Source organism: Rhinatrema bivittatum, chromosome 17 (genome assembly GCF_901001135.1).
Source record: "Rhinatrema bivittatum chromosome 17, aRhiBiv1.1, whole genome shotgun sequence".
Classification (NCBI taxonomy): Eukaryota; Metazoa; Chordata; class Amphibia; order Gymnophiona; family Rhinatrematidae; genus Rhinatrema; species Rhinatrema bivittatum.
Window position 1 is genome coordinate 39,423,803 of NC_042631.1, and position 20,302 is coordinate 39,444,104.

General features: G+C 44.8%; 1 protein-coding gene across 6 annotated transcripts in view; it reads left to right on the forward strand.

The window, feature by feature from the left end:
• Positions 1-20,302, forward strand: part of TOLLIP (toll interacting protein) — a 155,656-nt gene that overhangs the window by 89,546 nt on the left and 45,808 nt on the right. For all 6 annotated transcript variants that reach the window (XM_029582830.1, XM_029582832.1, XM_029582831.1 and 3 more), the window contains exons 3-5: positions 468-650; positions 799-951; positions 3,764-3,851. In XM_029582830.1, the coding sequence (XP_029438690.1) occupies positions 468-650; positions 799-951; positions 3,764-3,851 (424 nt within the window). The remainder of the gene's footprint in view (positions 1-467; positions 651-798; positions 952-3,763; positions 3,852-20,302) is intronic.

Here is a 20,302-nt window from a genome sequence, read left to right on the forward strand (position 1 = left end):
CCCTGTAGCAATGAAAAATATTGCAATTTACATAATTTTTTAAATTATTTGAGCAGTTCCCCCTTAAGCTATGTGATGTCACAGTGACTTCACACAGATAACACAAATCAATTAGTTTCATAGGAGGTAGTTTATGACCCTTTCTGGAACTTGGCTGCTTCAAGGAGTTTGGGGGAATTGTAGGGAATCAGTATAATACCATATATTCTGAAGCACTTTAGAGAATGAGCCTTAATGCATCTCTATGAGTAGACAGGTTTACAGATACTCTCTCATATTCTGTTGGCTGTGATGTCATGAATCTCTTGTGATTTGTGGCACTCTTCTGCACATGCTCTGGGTGATTCCAAGTTCTGATTCAGATTGAGTATAATGGTGTGCCATGTGATTTCTAACCATGCTGAGCAATTTCACAATATAGTTTTTGATTTTTTTTTGGTTCCTTTTCCGTCTTGGCTCCCCGCTAGGCGATGCTGGCTAAGAATTATGGTATGACCCGGATGGACCCCTACTGCCGGATACGTCTGGGCTACGCTGTCTATGAAACTCCAACAGCACACAATGGTGCAAAGAACCCACGCTGGAACAAAGTGGTTCAATGCACGATCCCCCCAGGAGTGGATGCCTTTTACCTGGAAATATTTGATGAGGTTAGTGCCTTGCTTGGGTGGGGGAGGGAAAATAGACAGGAATGGTCCCCAACTCTGATCCCCAGGATTCCAAAAATATGCAAATTTTCTTGGTCTGTCAATCAAATGTGTTTCTGCTAAGTGACACTTGTCTCGCTTGTCCCCTCAGCGTGCTTTCTCTATGGATGACCGTATTGCCTGGACACACATCACCATCCCAGAGGCCCTGAAGGAAGGCAAAGTGCTGGATGAGTGGTACAGCCTAAGCGGAAGGCAGGGTGATGACAAGGAAGGGATGATAAATCTGGTCATGTCCTACACGGTAAGCTAGGAGAGCTTCCAAGCCAGAGCCATGTGAGAAGAGAATTGTGCTTAGTTCTGATCATATTCTATCATTCCAATTACTCGCGTTTAACCAGTTGGGAGTGAATGTTTGGATAGAGACTTGCTAATTAGAAAAAAAAAAAGTTTGCCAGTAAAACTGATTTTTAAAAACATACCCTTGGGCTTGTTGGATGCTTCCACTTTATTGCCAGTAGCACTTAATCAGTTATTTCAGTGTTTATAATCTGTGTGGGTAATTTCCAACTGGTGTAAAGTCTGGGTACTTCTTTCTTGCAGATTTTATACTGATTTGCAAAGTGAAGGTACATGCAAGCTTTTCCTTTGAAAATTATCCCTGGGAAAGCTGATCACACACATTTACACCTGCTTATATGAGCAGGCAGTTTCCCTAGTGGAATTTATGCGCATATTCTTTAAAATTAAAGAGAATGTGCATAAATCCAATCCTGCCCAAACTCCACCTCCCCGCCCCCAGAAAGCATCTCTGGGATGCGGGGAAAAATCTGTATATACACTTTGTATGTGTGGTGTTTCCTCTCCCCCCTCACACATTGGATGGGCAGCATGTCATGAATGTGAGTAAAGCACTGCTTTCTACCCACACAAATGCCTTCCCTGTCTCCCTCTCCCCCCCCTTTACAGTGGGGTGCAGACTGAAGTACAGGGAGATAGCCTAACACTGGGGCCGATGCAATACTGTGCGCAGCGGCTAGCACATAGTTTAACATGGGATTGGATGTGCAGCTATAACCCCCGATGCAAAACGGGAATTAGCGTGTCCAAATCACTGTGCTAATTCCATGTAAATGAGGCTATTAGCTAATCCCCACAATGCAAACAATTTTCCGTGTGGCCAATGCACCCATTGCAATGCGGCACATTTTACGCCAGCCCGGGGCTGCTGTAAAGGTATGCCACACTCGAGTACATTGAGAAAAAGAAAAATCCTGCTTTCTGATTCCTCCTAAAAGTATCGTAGCAATACTAAGTAGGAGGAAACAAATAAAGCAGATTTAGTTAAATAAATAAAATTCTGGTCGCCCTATAGACACACACAAGATACACGGTTCAGGCTCCACTGAGTCAGTGGGAGAGGAGTTTGGACCTGCTGTTTTGTGGATCAGTTACTATAACATGGCCTCCTTACATAACAAATAGCAGATGCTGCCCTGATCTGATAAAGGGGTAACAGCTCTCAAAAGCTAGTTACAAATATATTTGTGTATCCAGGAAGAAGGGAATTACTTTCAATTTGTTTGTTGACTTCTGTTTTTGCAAGAAACTGACCTTGGATCCTTTCTTCAGTGTAAATAGCAGTTGCTTGGTCTATAACATTTCTAGTATTGCTAAAGTACTGTCAACGTGCATGATGCCTTACAAGTGGAAAAAGACACAAAAATAATTTGATTACAGTATATGGCACATGACCTCCAAACTTCAGAAGTATTATGGCAGTTGTAAAGCTGGTAGTCAACACTTTTGATTAGTTGGCAGCCAAATGATCCCAAGCTGGAGATGGATTTATGCCATTTTGTGCAGTACACAAAATACATGGTGTTACATGGCTAAACATGAAGTAATCTTTATCCTGTGTAAGTGGTCTAAGCACACAGTATGGGAGCTGTGACCTGCAGTAGCATCCACCATAATCCCAAAGTCAAGGTGCTCAGGCCAACTGGGTGCACTTCCTCAGTGACTGTACACAGCATAAATTAGATGCAGCCCTTCTTTACTGAGCATAAGTGGGGGAGAGTAAAGCAACTCAGCTAGAGCAGATCCTTCAGCATTTTGGAATGGTTTCCCAGTTTGGTTCCTCATGGACTTGAGCAAGGTGATGGTTGGGTCCTTGGAATGTCCTGCATTTCTGATGAAGAGAGGCCTGGATAGTCTGGGGAATTAGAGACCCAGTTCAATTTTATTTTATGCCTGTTAAAATTAAATGTGGAAAGACATGCCTGTTGATGGGGGGGATGTATGCATAAAGGCATTTTTAAACATGTTTTGGTAGGAATGTGGCTGTAGTTTTAGGCTTGAAAAAATCATCCTTGGCAAAAGAAGCCTGGAATTTCTTACCAGAGAACGTGGTTCAAGGCAACTAACACAGTTTAAAAGAGATATGGACAAGTTCCTGGAGGGAAAAGTCTATAAACCATTATTATACAATTAAATTAAGGAAAGTCATTGCTATCCTTGCAAGTAACAAGAAATAGATCTACTTTTGGAATTTGCTGGGTACTTGTGGCCCAGATTGGCCTCTGTTGGAGACAGAATGCTGGGTTCAATGGATCTTGGTCTAACCTAGCATGGCAATTCTTATGAGAAGTTTCTACTTTTGGCTGCTAGTTTAGCCATTACATCTAAATAGAAACTTATTCAGCCACCAAGCCTTGCTTTTTGGTATACTAAAGTATGCGGTATTTTGGAACTGAATCGTCTCTTTCTTAATGAAAGATGACTTGCTCTCTTTTGACTTAATTTGGTCCCCCTTTCTACACCATGCTGAACAAAATACTCTGTATCTTATTCATTTATAATTTGTATTGTAGATCTGTCTTGATGGATTGCCTTTTTATTTCCCTTTCTCTATTCCCTTTGTGTTGCTCAGTGGTCTGTTAAATAATAATATCAAAAGCAAAGTTTGAAAGAAATTAGAGATATAGGCTCTGCTGTGTGAAAGGTCCTTTCCATTTTGGAAAAAGGACTTGATAAATAGTCCATAGTGTCCATGGGTTTTGCCTCCTTGTTTGACATGTCTCTCTCTCTCTCTCTCTCTTCCTCAATCCTTGCAGTCTTTTCCGGCTTCCATGATGGCACCTCAGCCCGTGTTCCTCATGCCTACAGTCTACCAGCAGGGTGTCGGATATGTGCCTATTTCTGGTGGGTAACATCTCTTCCTTGTTTCAGGGATTGTGCTGTATGTATGGTCGCTCAGAATTCTGACAGTAGGTGAAATAAGGGGAGGACTGAGGCATAGAATCCCTGCTAAGTCAAAGCTATTCCTCCTAGCTTGCTCGGTCATCTCAATGCTATTTCTTAATACACTTAAAAAAAAAACAACCCACACAGTTTCACCCCAAAAGTAGATGAGTTGAAAGCACATGAGCAGGCCGATGTAATATGGGCGCACGGAAAACACACCTATGATTGAGCGGCTGCTGTCCTAACGTGCCCCCATCCACCTCTCCCAGGCACGCAATGCAGTATGCTAATGAGCTGCTGCATTAAAAAGGAGGCACTAGGGGAAACTATGCGTCCCTAGTTCCTCCTTGGCATTGGGCGCCCAGGAGAAGTAGTTGTGTGCAGGTTAGGAAAACGGACGCTTGAAAATTGAGTGTCCGTTTTCTGAACCTAACCACCATCAAGACTCTTTTTTTTTTTCCATGTTGCTGCTTTCTGTGGTTCCTTCGACTTAATATTGCGACAATATTAAGTCGGAGGAACCACAGAAAAGCAGTATTTTCTGTTCAATGTTTGGGGCTCCTCAAGACTTAATGCCAGTTCTGAGACTGGCATTAACTTTTGAGGATTAAAATATGAGCTTTGTGTGCATGATTATTTTTTACATCGGGGGCATTAGCTAATAACCTCATCAACATGGCATTTACATGTGATGAGCACTATTAGCTACTTGCTGGATTGGATATGCACTTTGGATACACTGATCCCCTTTTTGCATCAGGCGTTATGGACGCATGTCAATCTGTACGCTAGTTTGAGCGCAAGATATTACATCGGCCTGAAGAAGTTTGGGACGAGTGGGGAGGGAAAGACTGTGTTTCCTTAATCATAGGTAGGCAGATTTAAATATGAACTTCAGACAAGTCATTTGCAATGGAGACGTAAATAATGACAGAGGCTGTGGTGGCACCTTCTAAGCCAGGGATGGCAAACTCCAGTCCTCGAGTGCCGCAAACAGGCCAGGTTTTCAGGATATCCGCAATGAGCACGCATGAGAAAGATTTGCATCCAGTGGAGGCAGTGCATGCAGATCCTTCTCATGCATATTCATTGTGGATATCCTGAAAACCTGGCCTGTTTGTGGCCCTCGAGGACTGGAGTTCGCCATCCCTGTTCTAAGCTAATACTCAGGACAGTTTTCAAAGGGATTTACCCAGATAGCTAGGGAGTTACCTTTGGATGAAATTGGTTTGCCGTTCAGTTGCTAAATCTAGCTGCTGAGTTTAACAAGGCGCTAGATCTAGCTTCAGGGGAAAAAAGGATATTCTTGGTGGGTCGGCTTGGGGGAGAGAAAATACAGGGGTTGGATTTTCAAATCACTGGGTGGGCTCTGCCCTCAGGTAAAGCAAATCCAAAGTACCCATGGACCTTGCCAAAACTCATTTTCAAAGAGAAACCGCTCAGGTAAGTCTCTAAATATTATGTCCTGAAGTCTCTAAATATTATGTCCTGAAGGTCTGAAGATAGAAAAGTACACAGAAACCTTCAGGCTACCTGACCCTTTCAAAATGGATAAAACATAAGAGAAAAAAATATAACACTAGAAATAGTAAAATAAAAATAGAGAGTACAGAAAGAAGAATATTGTCTGGTTTTGGTGATGATCAGGGTTTTCTTTGGTCACATTAACGTTTCTGGCCTGGTGGCAGGGTATGCATTGCATGCAGGTCTAACTGCTGTTTCTCCTAGGATTATGCAGAGAGTTTTCCTGCTCATTCTTTTGTGGGAAGTCTTTGATTTTTCCCTGTTAGTTGTGGGAAATGTCTCTCTTCTCTCTTTGATGTTTTGCACATTATGGGAGAAAATGCATTTTTGTTTCTATTTCTCCTTTGTTGCATTGCATGCAGAATCTGACTTCTTGGGGTTTTCAGTTCAGATTTTGCATACGTCTGTTTCTGATTTTTGGTCCCATTTTGTATATTTGCGAGGTGTGACTGTGTTCTGCATTCGTGACCAAGGTGTGAGGTATTCTGCTAATGTATAGTTCCCTGTACGTACCCGGATCAGTCCAGACAGTGGGTTAAGCCTCCCAGCAGGTGGAGACTGACCAAAACTGTAAGGACGTCCCCCTTAAGGAGAGACCCAATCCTATAACCCCTTCAGTATTCGTCTGTCTCCAGCAGGTGTAGCAGCTCCCCTTCGGTTCTCTGCCTTAGGCTAGTCAGCCTTCTCGTTTCTTCGGTCTTAGGCTCAAGCAAGTACTTTAAAAAAAAAAAAAAAAAAAAAAAAAAAAGTGAGTGTCTGTCAGGTTTCTTTTTCTTTTCCTTAATGTTTTTTTCCTTTCAGTGGGAGACGGCTCCGTCTCCCCGCTCTTGCCAGACTCAGGGGGGCTTTGCCCGTTGTGCGCTGCATAGCCTGGGTCCGTGATCGCTTCCAGGTGCGGGGACCGAGTCTCTCGGGGTCTCGCCTCCCCCCCATCTGGCTGCCGAGAGGGTTTAGAACCCGCTGCTGCGCTCAGTCAAAAAAAAAAAGGTAAAAGAGTTAAAATTATTTTTTTATAGGTAAACTTTTAACTCTTTAATAAGTCGCAGGTATTCCCCTACCTCTGACTTCTTGCAGCAGTTGACCAGCATTTTTTTATTTTTTCTTTTGGTCCTCGCAGGCCTTGAACCGGCAGCCAGACAGCCAGGAGTCAGCAGGTTCCCTCCTGCTCACTCTGGGCCTTCAGGCTGTCAATCAAGCTTTTTTTTTTTTCAACTTTTTTTCCCTCAGTCGCTGTGCTATGCTGCGGCAGGCAGCCTGCCTGTCTTGTGGGCTGCCCTCTCTGCGTTTTTCGTGGCAGGGCCTCTGCTCTGCCTGCCTGCCGGGGGGGGGGGGAAGGACCCTCCTCGGCAGGGCAGGCAAATCCAGCCCGGGGATCGAGTTCCCCTGGCATGGCCAGGCCTTTCCCAGGTCGGCAAAGCCCGGGAACGGCGGCCATATTGGATTTTTCAGCAGCTCCATTTTTGGAGCTGCCTGAGGCTGGGGGGCCCGATTTTTTTGAGAAACCCCCCAATTGAGCCCCGCGGGTCCCCAGGAGGGGGGTACCGACCCCCCCCCCCCCCCCCCCCCCCCCCCCCGGGAAATCTAGGGTCCCTTTTTCAGCTGAGTTCGTCCTCCTCATGCATAAATCTTATTTAGCTAGCCTGCAGGAGGAGGACGAACGCCCCCCCTCGACCCCCCCCCCCCCTCCAAAACTTCCCCGCTCAGCGCCGTTGACTCCTGGACCGGCTGCGGAGCCCCAGGGGCCGGTTCGGGTGCGGGTGGTCCCAGGGGTAGCCCCCCTCCCTGACCCCCCTGCAGATCTAGGGGTCCCGGACCTCGCCGCCTCCCCGGATGCGGAGGATGCCCCCCCTTTAGAGGGAGACGACCCCAGGGCCCTGCGTCTGTTCCGTAAGGAGGAACTGGAGCCCCTCCTCCCCTTCGTCCTGCAGGAACTGGGCTTGGAGGGTCCCACCGTTGATAATCTAATGGACTCCCTGCCCAAGGACATGAACCCGGTCCTGGGGGGGGGCTCCGGGCTCCGGCTACCGAGTTTCCTTTTCATCCCATGCTTAAACTTTTGATCTTACGGGAGTGGGAGGCCCCTGAGGGGGCTCTCCGAGTGGGGCGTGCCATGGATAAACTTTATCCCCTCCCGGAGGAAGGCCTGGACTTGCTTAGGTACCCCGCGGTGGATTCTTATGTCTCTGCGGTCACCAAACACACCACGATTCCGGTGGAGGGATCGACTGCTTTAAAGGATGCGCAGAATTGCAAGCTGGAGTCTCACCTGAAGCGCATCTTCGAGGTTTTGGCCGTGATAGCGTATGGGGCGGACGCTCTCTACGATCTCGTCCGGGTTCAGGCGAAGGCAATGGCTTCGGCGGTGTCTGCCTGGAGGCTTCTTTGGCTTCGCAATTGGTCGGCTGACCAGTCTTCCAAGGCTTGGTTAGGTACGTTGCCTTTTAAAGGTAAGATGCTGTTTGGGGAGGATCTCGAGAAGCTTATGGATTCCTTGGCTGACAACAAGGTCCATAAGCTTCCGGAGGACCGGCCTAAGCCCGCCCGGTCTTTTACTCCCTCGCGCTCTCGTTTCCGGGGCCAGCGACGTTACGCTCCGCGTGGGTGGGGTGCTTCCTCGAGGGGGTCTTCTCATGCTCAGTCCTGGTCGCGGTCCTTTCGTGAGGGCCAACCCGCTCGTGCCGCCCCTAAGCCTGCCACGCAATGAAGTTCAGCTGACTCATTCCTTGGTCCCTTGCCTCGGCGGTCGTCTCTCCCTGTTTTTCGAGGAATGGGTCAAAATCACGTCTGACCAGTAGGTCCTCGACATTATCAGGGAAGGTTACGCCTTGGAACTTGTTTGCGATCTTCCGGATCTTTTTCTCTTCTCCCTTGCGGGCACTCCAAGAGGGCCGCGGTAGAGCAGACCCTCGCCAAGCTTCTGGATCTGGGCGCAGTGGTCCCAGTCCCAGAGAGGGAGCTTGGCGCCGGCCAGTATTCTATTTACTTCATCGTTCCCAAAAAGGATGGGTCTTTTCGCCCAATCCTGGACCTCAAGAGGTCAATCTGGCCCTAAAGATTCCTCACTTCTGCATGGAAACCCTACGAGCAGTCATAGCGGCGGTTCGTCCCAGAGAGTTCCTCGCTTCGCTCAATCTCGCGGAGGCGTATTTCCACATTCCTATTCACCGCGATTACCAGAAGTATCTGCACTTCCACATTCTCAATCGGGATTTCCAGTTTCGGGCGCATCCCTTCGGTCTCACAACGGCACCTCGCACCTTCACAAAGGTCATGGTGGTGGTCGCGGCAGCGGTGCGCCGGGAAGGGATCCTTGTCCATCCCTATCTGGACGACTGGCTCATCCGAGCCAAGTTGGCGGCTTCCTGTCGCCAGGCGATGGATCGAGTGTTTTCTCTTCTCTCCTCCCTCGGGTGGATAGTAAACTTCTCCAAGAGAAGTTTACTATCAGCCCTCTCAGGAGTTAAAGTTTTTGGGGGCCCACTTCGACACCCGAGTCGGCAAGGTTTTCCTACCGCAGGCGCACGCTCTCAAGTTGATCGAGCAGATCCAGAACCTGGTGGCCCTACCCGCTCCGGCCTGGGACTACCTGCAGGTCCTGGGATCCATGGCCTCCATCATAGATCTTGTTCCTTAGGCTTTCGCTCATATGCGGCCATTACAGAAAGCTTTGCTGTTATGCTGGCAGCCGGTATCAGAACAGTTCCATGTAGTTCTTCCACTCTCGGCCTCTACAGTCGACGACTTACAGTGGTGGCTCTCCCTGCCTCATCTTCTTCAAGGGATGCCTCTCAAAGCCCCGCAGTAGACGATAGTGACCACGGATGCCAGTCTTTCGGGTTGGGGCGCAGTGTGCCTCTCCCAGTCTACCCAGGGCACCTGGTCCCCGACTCAGTCTCTCTGGCACATCAATCGTTTGGAGACTCTGGCGGTTCGCCTGGCCCTTCAGGAGTTCCTCCCCCTTCTTCGCGGCAAGGCGGTGAGAGTCCTCTCCGACAACTCCACCACGGTGGCCTACATCAACCACCAGGGGGTCACTCGCAGCCCTCTGATGGCTCTGGAAGCCAGCCATCTCTTCGACTGGGGGGAACGCCATCTGCAGTGCCTAGCGGCCTCCCACATTGCGGGCAAGGAAAATGTTCAGGCAGACTTTCTCAGCCGACAATCACTCGACCCGGGAGAGTGGGAGCTCTCGGAGGCGGCTATGGCCCTGATAGTGAACAGGTTGGGGTCCTCCTCACCTCTATCTCATAGCGACTCTACACAATACCAAGGCCAATCTGTTCTTCAGCCGCTGGAGGGAGCACGGCTCAGAGGGCGTGGACGCTCTGGTCCTGCCTTGGCTGGCGGATGTTCTTCTGTACATGTTCCCTCCGTGGCCCCTGGTGGGAAAAGTTCTCAGAAGAATCGAACTCCACCGGGGACCGGTAATTCTGGTAGCTCCCGAGTGGCCGCGGAGGCTGTGGTTTGCGGACCTCATCAACCTGGCGACGGACGGGTCCCTGCGTCTCGGTCATCTACCTAGTCTCCTCCGTCAGGGGCCTTTATTTTTCGACCAGGCCAATTGCTTTTGTCTAGCGGCCTGGCTTTTGAACGACGACGTCTGAGGCAAAGGGTATAAGGAGGAGGTTATCTCCACCTTACTGCGGGCCCGAAAGCAGTCCACTTCCTTGGCCTACGTGCGAGTCTGGAAGGTCTTCGAGTCGTTTTGTGCGGAATCTGGTATCCCTGTCCGTTCCGCCTCGGTCTCGATGGTTCTTTCCTTCCTCCAGAAGGGTCTCTCTAAAGGACTCTCTTTCAGTTCTCTGCATGTACAGGTCTCTGCGCTCGGCTCTCTTCTGGGTTGGGTGGAAGGACATTCCCTGGCGGGCCATCCGGACGTGGTGCGGTTCCTCAGGGGTGTTAATCATCTCCGCCCCCCCCCCCCCCCCTCCCCTCGTGCTACTTGTCCGTCGTGGAGTCTTAATCTGGTCCTTCAGGCCCTCTGCAAGGCTCCGTTCGAGCCCCTCTGCCAAGCTATGCTAAAGGATCTCATGCTAAAGACTGTTTTCTTGGTTTCTATCTCCTCTGTGCGGCGGATCCCCAAGGTTGAGGATTGTCCTGTCGTGAGCCTTTTCTGCGTTTCTCCGATTCAGGGGTCTCCCTCAAAACAGTGCCCTCCTTCTTGCCTAAAGTTGTTACTTCCTTCCATGTCAATCAGTCGGTAGTGCTCCCGGCGTTTTCTCCCGAGGAGCTTGCGGGACCCACGGGCGGTGATCTCCGTCGGTTAGATGTCAAACGGGTCCTGCTCTGCTACCTTCAGGTTACCAATGCCTTTCGTGTTTCGGACCATCTCTTTGTCCTTTGGAGTGGTCCCAACTGCAGTAAGCAAGCTTCTAAGACCACTATTGCCCGATGGTTGAAGGAGGCGATCTCTTCGGCCTATCTCTGTCAAGGTCGACCGGTTCCTGAGGGCCTGAAGGCTCATTCTCTAGGCTCTCAGGCTACTTCTTGGGCGGAGAGTCAAGCTGTTTCTCCGCAGGAAATTTGCAGGGCCGCCACTTGGACGTCCTTGCATACTTTTGCTCGACACTACCGTCTGGATGTCCATGCTCCAGTGTTCGGTTCCTTTGGGCGGCAAGTGCTTCGAGCGGGACTGTCTAGGTCCCACCCGGTTTAGGGAAGCTTTGGTACATCCAACTGTCTGGATTGATCCGGGTACGTACAGGGAAAGGAAAATTAGTTCTTACCTGTTAATTTTCGTTCCTGTAGTACTACGGATCAGTCCAGACGCCCTTCCCTGTCTGTTCTTTTCTGTGTCCTCTCGAAGCTTGTTTCTTGCAGGTTTCCAGGTTTTCATACATTTCTTTTTGTGCAAGAATACTGAGCAATTGCACCAGAAGCCTTGGTCGTTGTTTTCCGTACCAAGTATATGCAAGAGCGTATAGGTTTGTCATGTTCTCTTTGTTCCATTGTTGCTCTATTGAGCATTGTGGTTACTTGCTTGACCCTAGTTGGGTTTGTTATTTTTTTTTTCTGCTTTGACAATCGTTATACTGAAGGGGTTATAGGATAGGGTCTCTCCTTAAGGGGGACGTCCATACAGTTTTGGTCTGTCTCCACCTGCTGGAAGGGAGGCTTAAACCCACTGTCTGGACTGATCCGTGGTACTACAGGAACGAAAATTAACAGGTAAGAACTAATTTTCCTTTTCTATAAATAGTCTGTGGCAGTTGAGCTTGTTCTATTTTTCAGTCTGCAGCTCCCAAATGGAAAATATAATGGTGCCCTAGGGCCCAGCATGATATTGACAGTGCTGCCTTTTCATAAGTAGAGTTGTTGCTGTTTGGGTCTTGGAAGTTAGAGCTATTTTGGTATGATGGGTTTGCTACATAAGTGTTGGGTGTGGTTTTTATAGGGTTTTGTGTTACTTCACAAAGTCCCTGGTAAAAGAAGTGGGTTTATGTCGCTGTTACTGAGGTGATGCCAGAATTTAAATATTCTTTTTTGCATGGTGAGTGTCTTCGTTTTAAGAACTGCAGGAGAAAGGTATCTGTTGGGAATCTGTCCCATTCAGTATAGTTTGGGGTTAATAATAGACCCCAGTCTTCACTACCTTTTAAGAGACTTGGTTGAATGATGTAATGAAATCATTTAAATAGTTCAACTAGATAGTTGATGCTGGTCAAGGGTTTCTTCATTGCATAGAAAACTCCTCAATGTGTGTGCTTTTAGCCACTTTTTTTGGTGAGGGGACGAGTATCCCCAGGAGCATGTTTAGGTCAAGGGAGAAGAATAACGTGTGCAACTTGCTTTTTCAACTCTACACTTGTTTTCCATGAAATAAATATGCACACAAAAAGGTGATGCACAACTTCACAGGCATTTTATATCTGCGGCAAGTTTCAAGAAGTTAAATGAATACTTTTGCTTTGAAAATTGGTGGAAAGTTTGAAGGCTAAAAAATAACTGGACGGTTCGAATGCAGACATTTTTAAAGTTGTGCCCTTTGGGACTGTCCAGGGTATGCTCTGCTTCTTGATTATTAAGGTAAAATTTGAATTGGTGTTGGAGATTTTATTTTTACTTTTTTTTTTTTTTTTTTTTAAATCATTTTTGTCTCTTCCAGATTCATCTAGAAACTTGCAGGACGATCTGGAAGAGACACTAATTAAGATTTTCAAAAAAACCCCAAAAATATCTCCAATAAAATTGAAATTTTACCTAAATAATCTCTGTGTGCTGTGTGCAGATGAGCTGGTTATTCCCTAGCAGGCATTTTATCTCTGGGTCCTATCCTTTGTCCTGGAACTGGGTGTCTTTAGCAGTGTGGAGAGATCATTGATTTAATATCCACAAAAATATCTGCAAAGATCACAGCAATCATCCTGTGCATTGATAGGTTTGGGGTTTTGAAATGTGAGGCTAGGGACTTGCTGACCTCTAGCCCCAGTTGACCTCTTGGCACTTTGCTATCAGCTAGATTTCATCGTCCATTGTGATTGGAAAAGTACCCAGGTCAAAGCTTTCTTCTATCTAGGACTTGTGTTTCTCAGGGTCTGTAATTTTGCAAGCCCTCTGACCTAGGAGGGACTCTGAGCTGCTAGAAGTGCTAACCTCTTGCTCCTAGGATCAGCCTAGTGGTTTCAGATCCTGTTGGCCTTTGCAGAATTACAGTAGCTGAAAAGCTGACCAGAAGATCCTAACTCAGAGGACACTTGGGAGCCATTCCAGATTTTTTTTTTCTTTTCTTAAATCTCATCTTCAAGTATTTTGGGATTTATTTTCTTTATCAGTACAGAATTCAGGACTACATGTCTCATAATACTTAAGATGGGCATTTGTATTTTAATAAATAAAAACATAAATTAGTTTGGCTCAGAACTTTCTTAATGCAATGTTGGGTTTTCATTCAGTTGGAACCAGCTCTTAATGGTGTACTGGCACCATGAACTTTAAATTGCAGCTTCCTTGATCTTTTTACTGGATTTTTAACTTCTCTCATGTCTCATAGACTGCAGCTCCCTCATGAACCTGGTATGTATTCCCCCTTTATCTAGTCAATTGGTGCTGCTCCTGTGCACGCCTTCCCCTCCCCCCCCGAGTGTTGTGAACTCTGCTTACAGTCCTGGCCTGTCCAAGTAGCTGAAGCCAGGCTCGGAAACTGAAAAGACAGTTAGCAAAGATTATTTATTTATTTGGAACTTTTTTATACTGCCATTCATGTGCAAAAAAACAGATCGGTTTACATCGAAACGAGGAACGGCATAACAATGAATGCATTACATCGAACAAGGGATACAGGTAACTGGGATCCAATGGGCATGGGTAAATATAGAGCTCCTCCAGAGAGCTCTATATTTATCAAAATATATTTAACAAAGATGTCCCTGTTGCCAACATTTGGCCACAGGATGGCAGTGTTGCTTTAGGAGCAAGACTGGATTCCAAAGTCCTTGCAATAAAATACTGATTCTGAAAGACTCCATTTGCCATGACTCAGACCTCTTTCAAAAATTCTCATGCTAGCTTGTAATATTCATCCTGTATAAACTGAAGAAAGAAGGAAAAGTAATTTTGATCCTTTTTATATGCAAAAGAAAAATAAAAAATACTGGATTTGGACCAATGATTATGTAAAAAGCAATGAAGGTTTTTAAATAAACCGGTAGTGCTTATTATGATGGCCTATTATTTAATCTCTCATAAAATCTAAACTGAAAACATAACATGTAAGACTTCATAGAAAGAAATCAGTCATTTGTTTAGCTGCTTTTCATAGTAGCTAAAACCTACTCTAACAGACTTTTTTTTTTTTTTTTGGAGAATGCCAAGTGCTATAAGATGAAATCAGCATGCAGCTATCATAATGTGCTACACTTTCAGAGTTGCCTTTATCTGACTATATGTGACTGCAAAAGGCATTATCAGACTAACCTTCTAGATCAGACTCTTTGGGACAGTATAAACACATCTTCTGCTGCAGTAATTCTTGCCCTTTAAGCTTTTTTTTTTTTTTATAGGTGTGTTTATTTTGTTTTTGTTTTTTTTTAATAACTCTTTATTTAATAGGCAAGAAACCCACAATTACATCATTTCAGTTACATCTCTCTGGAAATAGCATTTTATCCTTGTATCTTCTCTAACCACTATCATAGCTAAATAAGAGAGTCCTTTTAACTAAACATCAACCATATTACATTCTTCTTCACATAGTCCCAGTATTTTTTTCTCCAAATCTTATCACATTTATCTAACTTTCTTTTAAGAACATATGTGATCTTTTCAGTCCGTGCTATCTCGTTTGTTTCCGTCAGTGTATTAAGCAAGAGGGACCCCCTTCCAGAATAGGGCGATGGTATGTTTTGCTGAATGTATACAAGGTGCAATAAAGTTTTTAAACCTTGCAAAAATATCGACACCAATAACCCCTCCCAGAATACCAGCAGACATAAAGTTGGAGTAAGTGAACTCTCACCTTTAAATGTTTTAATTTCTGTCTCAATTTCCCACCAGAAATGATGAACTCTGAGGCAGGACCTCCACCACATGAGCAAATGTGATCCATCAAGCCCACAGCCTTGCCAACACAATGGCAAGGCAGATTTAGAAAATGTTGTAAAGTTCAGAGGATCTCTGTAAATGCGGTGAAGAAGTCACACCATTAATTCTCTACCCACCTGGAGCAGATGAATGCACCACCTGCCATGTCATATGCCAGTCCACTTCAAGGGAAATCTGCAACTTGTTGTTCGTTATCCATAAGATATTGAATCCCACCTGAAACCTGTTTTTATCAATTATGCATCTATATATGTGCAAAATTTGTTCTACCCTTTGAGTCTAGGTCACTTAGAAAACTTTCCAAGGTGTTTGGGTACCGAGGGACCCAACGTTGGTTTCTAGTCCTTTCCAGAGATTTTCTATTTGTAAATAAAGATGGTGTGTATTTGAGCCTATTTTGGTATTTATCTTTTAATCCAGTGAAAGTAACCATCTCATCTTCCTGCCAGATGTGCTTCAAAACAGCATTGCTGCCAATTCCACATGTCTAGGGAAAAAGGAGCCATAAGAAACCTTTTGATTCTTAGCTAGGGGGCAACACAGGGGATTGTACTTCATCAGGTACATTCAGATGTCTACACACTTTCCTTCAAATTTGGATAGTGTGTGATAGAATAGGGTGGTTCTGAGGATCTTCCTGACAGCAAGAGAACTATTGGGCACAGTCATTAATAACTGTAAATCTATACCCTGTGTTTGTTCCCTTTCAAGTAGAGCCCTGTACAAGAGGCGTCTGTTTTGTAGCATTCCTTAATACAGTTTAACAATGTGGCCCAATAGTAGTTTTGAACATCCGGCAGTACCAGGCCCCCTCGCCATTTGGGTCTGCAAAGGGTGCCCATATGCGCTATCCCATTTTGCTAAATAAAGCTCTGCATTTCACCACTTACAGAGAGAAATTCTGACTGTGGAACCATACAGGGAATGCACTGAAATAGATATAGGAGTTTGAGAAGAATACTTTAGTTGAGCTAATTAATGCGTCCTGCCCAAGAGATGTGTTTGCCAAGCCTCTCAGATCTTTCTGAATTTTAGCTAGTACAAGAATGTAATTTAAGAGTTTGTAAAAATTAGAGGACAACCCTAGATAGACAATTTCCTACTTTGCTCTTCTAAAACCAGTTAAGCACCTTGGAGTATAGGACTTGCCACCCATGGGTGCAATTCAGATACCTTGAAGTTAATTTGATATCCAGATGCTGCCCCATAACCTTCAAGCAGTCAGACCAAGTTCGGTGTTGGGATCTTCATTTGGGACAAAAAAAGTAATATATCATCCACATATAGTGATATTTTATCCCAGTAATCTGTCTACAGTCTCTGCTTGTGCAAGAGGTTCAATAGCCAAATCAAAAGTGGGACAGATGGCAACGATGTCGTGTGTCACTATGAATCAAAAAAGCAGGTGCCAGGATACAATTAACCTGAAGGTAAGCACAAGGGGAAGTGTACATAGCCCTGATGCACATATTAAATTTCTCGGAAATCCAAATTTGACCAGCACTACAAACAGGAAGGGCTGCTGTATCCAATCAAATGCCTTGTTGGCATCTAAGACAATCACTGCACCAGTCAGTTTGTACATCTTTGATATATGTAGAAGATTAAAGATTCTCTTCGTATTATTCACAGACAGATGCCCCTTAATGAAACCTTCCTGGTCTGGGTGAACAATAGAAGGCAAAAGGTGTTCCAGTTTCTGCTGCAGTACCTTTGCCAAGATCTTGATATCTGAATTTATTAGTGAAAAGGGCTGATACAAGCCCACCTCTTCCTCCCATTTTCTTAAGTTTGAATATAATGTTTGCATCATTCAGCTCAAAGGATGGAAACCCCTCAGATTATTATAGAGCTCCCTAAGATATGGTATTAAGGCCACCATTCATTTCTTATAGAAATATATGCAATATCAGTATGGTCCTGGGCTCTTGCCAGGGGACAAGATTTCCTATGGCTCTGGGAATTTCCAGTTCAGAGAATGGAGCCTTTCAGATTTTCAGCTTCCTTTCCAGAAAGATAGGGAACCTTAATTCTGCTTTAAAGAAAATGTAATCCCCAACAGGGCCTGAATTACTATTCCTGGAATCACAAAAACGTTGCTCAAAATAGGATCTTATCAACTTGCCCATTTCCTTTGGGTTACTAGTAAAGGTTCTGGTTGCATTGCGCAGCTTGTGGATATATGCATGTGACATTCTCTTTCTCACCGCCTGGGCTAGTAATGTACCAGTTTTCTTGCCATGTTCATGGTGCCATTGCCTTGTGTACCTCAGAGTTGCAGCAATTAATGTGGAGAGCCCTAAGGCAGTCCCTCATCCTAGTCAGTTTTTGATATGTCTTTGAACAGTTCTATTTGTGCAAGTTTTATGATTAGTCTCTCAATCCTGTTTTTTTACTCATCAGATTTACCCTTTAACGTAGCTTGCATGACAAATGATTTTGCCTCTGAGCACAACCTTAAGTGTCTTCCTTCTCAGCGCAGGATCATAATCCCCCACAGAATGATGCAAGTTGAAATCTATTATTTCTGTGATCATCTTTGACTTCTCTTCTCTTCCCACGCAGTGACAAATTAATTCTCCACATGTGCACCAACCTGGGGAAGTCACTGCATGTCAAGGTCAATAAAAAAAAAAAAAAAGGGTGATAGTCTGAAAGCTGATATTAAAATATCACTGTGAGAAACCGCTCATTAGTTTGCCAGAATATAAGAAAAAAAATCAGTGTCTATAGGTGTTATGCCTATGAGAAAAGCATATGTAATCTCCTGCAGCAGGATATTTAACTCTCCAAATGTCAGTCAAACTGTACATACTTACTGCAGTCAACACCTCTGATGCCTAACAGGATTAGATGTATCCATCTTTAGATCTAAACAAACATTCCCGTCCCCTCCAATTGCCAATGGAAAGCAACCTCTGGGTGAATTCAGCAAAAGACATTGTGGTCAGATTTCTGCAAGTATAAATGATACAAAATCACAAACCTTCTCTCCCCATTCAAGTTGGCATTCAAGACTTGTAAAAGCAACTGCTCTTTAATTCTAATGCATATAATCTACTTTTGGATTTATATGGCGCTGCATATACCTGCCCCACCCAGTCATGCTTAGTTTCTCCCATTCAGGGCAGGACAGGTGCACTTTGAAGCAAAATCACCTGTGCCGGACTCTTTTTAAAGAGTTGTCACATTTTTTTCTTTTTCTCTGGACTTGATATGCCTGAAATATTCAAGGATATTATTATATTAATCTGTCCTCCCATTTTTAAATTGGCATATCAAAATATGATCCTGCTCAAATGAGATTTATATCCCCGCAATCAATATTTTTCCTTGTTGCCCAGAACAGCAGTTTCTGCACCATGTCTATCTCCTATGTGCTTCCTCTCTGCTTATCCAGACTAGAACCTAATCAGACATTCCCACCCCTTCTGACTGACCAGTGTTGGGAAACCACACAGCACTCCAAACTCTTTGCCCTAGCAGTCTCTATAACAAGCCAGCTAATGCAGCTTCTTCCACTACTTTCCTGAAAGCTAGCACCCTCCACTCAAATCCATCCAGTGAGATTTATCCCAATCAGCCATGCTTCAAACCCAGATAACTCTCAAATCCTCAAACATGACTAGTCCTAAACCCACCCCTGCCCCTACTACAGAACCAAATAATTCCAGCCTCTTCTCTTCTACCTGGCTATATCTGCGCAGACCTTGCCAACCATTGTATAGTGATGCTTTTATTAAACCAATATGCAAATACCACACCACCTCAGGCCTGATACATTTCAGAATGAACCTGATAAGCCCACATCTAATCACCCTTGCCTTCCTACCTGAATCATCCCTCCAACTTGCTCCTCTCATCCCCCTCCTACCCACCCCAATAGAAACATGCAATGACAGAATTAAACATAAAGCAAAACTGAGTCAAGTAGGCCTTCCTCTGGCAAGCAGTTCTCCTGTACTTCCTCCAGTTCTTCAATTCCCAGGATGAATAAATGTATCCTGCATCCAATAAAAAAGTTAAATAAAGCACAGCAACGTCACATAAAGGTCCATCATTCATCTCCCAACAAACAATTTCCTGCACCAGAACCAAGCCCGTGTGATAGATAAATGCAAGAAGAAAAGTACAAAGTAAACTCCCACCCCTTCTCTCATAAAGAATGCATCACATGTGCATAGCTTCCTCCTGATGCCATCACTTGTTTCCTATGATTTTTGCAGCCACTGCTACCGAAACTGGTGATTTTAAAAATTGAAAAGATAGTTATAAACGTGTTCTGCAGCAGCTCTATACATTTTTGTATGGGAGGGGGCATTGAGAGGAGACCCATTGAATTTCAGGGTGGACAAGCAACAAGTGCTTTTCCTTCCAAATAACTAAAGTGGTCCAATCAGACTATGGGGGTGACTGGGTGGGGGCCCCTCTTCCTGAGCTGCCCCTGTTCTGCAGTCAAAATAAGTATGTATCTTATACTTGTCTGCTAGTAGTCACACTCTGACTCCACATTAACTTTCACCAATTAGTTTCTGCTTAATTTAAACGCTGCTCCAATTCTTTCATTAATTGAAAACCTCCACCTTAGCCCTCATGCACAATTCGCAGTCTGGTGGGATATGATTGGGTGTACTGGATGTCTAGGGCTCTTAAATTCTTTTTAATTGCATTGTACCCAAGTCTTTTCAGCTATGATTCCACCAAAAAGTCCTGAAAGAGATATACTCTTGCATTCTGATACATAGGCCTTCCAAGACACCTCCATTATTTTAGTTTTGTCTCCAAATTTATGTATTTTAATAACAACTTGTGGCCTTTCTTTTCCTCCTTGCCTCATTACCATAGTTTTATGCATACAATATATTTTAATCCCATTCGGCCCCATATCGATGTTTCTGGGAGCCACTTAGAGAAAAAGCATACAATAATCTGAACCTTCTGGGGTTTTTTTTAATATGAAATACTGAAGATTCTCACATTATATCATCAGCTTCTGTTCTCCAAATCATCAATCTTTTTTCTTGCAGAGATATTGATTTTCCTCCACGCCTCCATGAGAGATTGCTCCAGTACTTTCATTTGTTCTTCCATCACCTTGACACTGGTTGTTTTTCCCACCATAGAAACAAGTTGTGCCACCTTATCCATGACAATTTCAAGCTTTGCATCTAGTGAGGCATGGGTTTTACTGGCCAGTTCATCCGGATTGCCGTGATGAGGCTGGGAGTCTGCCAGTCTTCCTGCTCTTCAGAGGCCTGCTCACCTTACAAGGCCTTCCTCTCCATCGCGCTTTTTTTTTTTTTTTTTTTTTTACCACTGTACTTGGTAAAGCTGGTTGCTCAGAC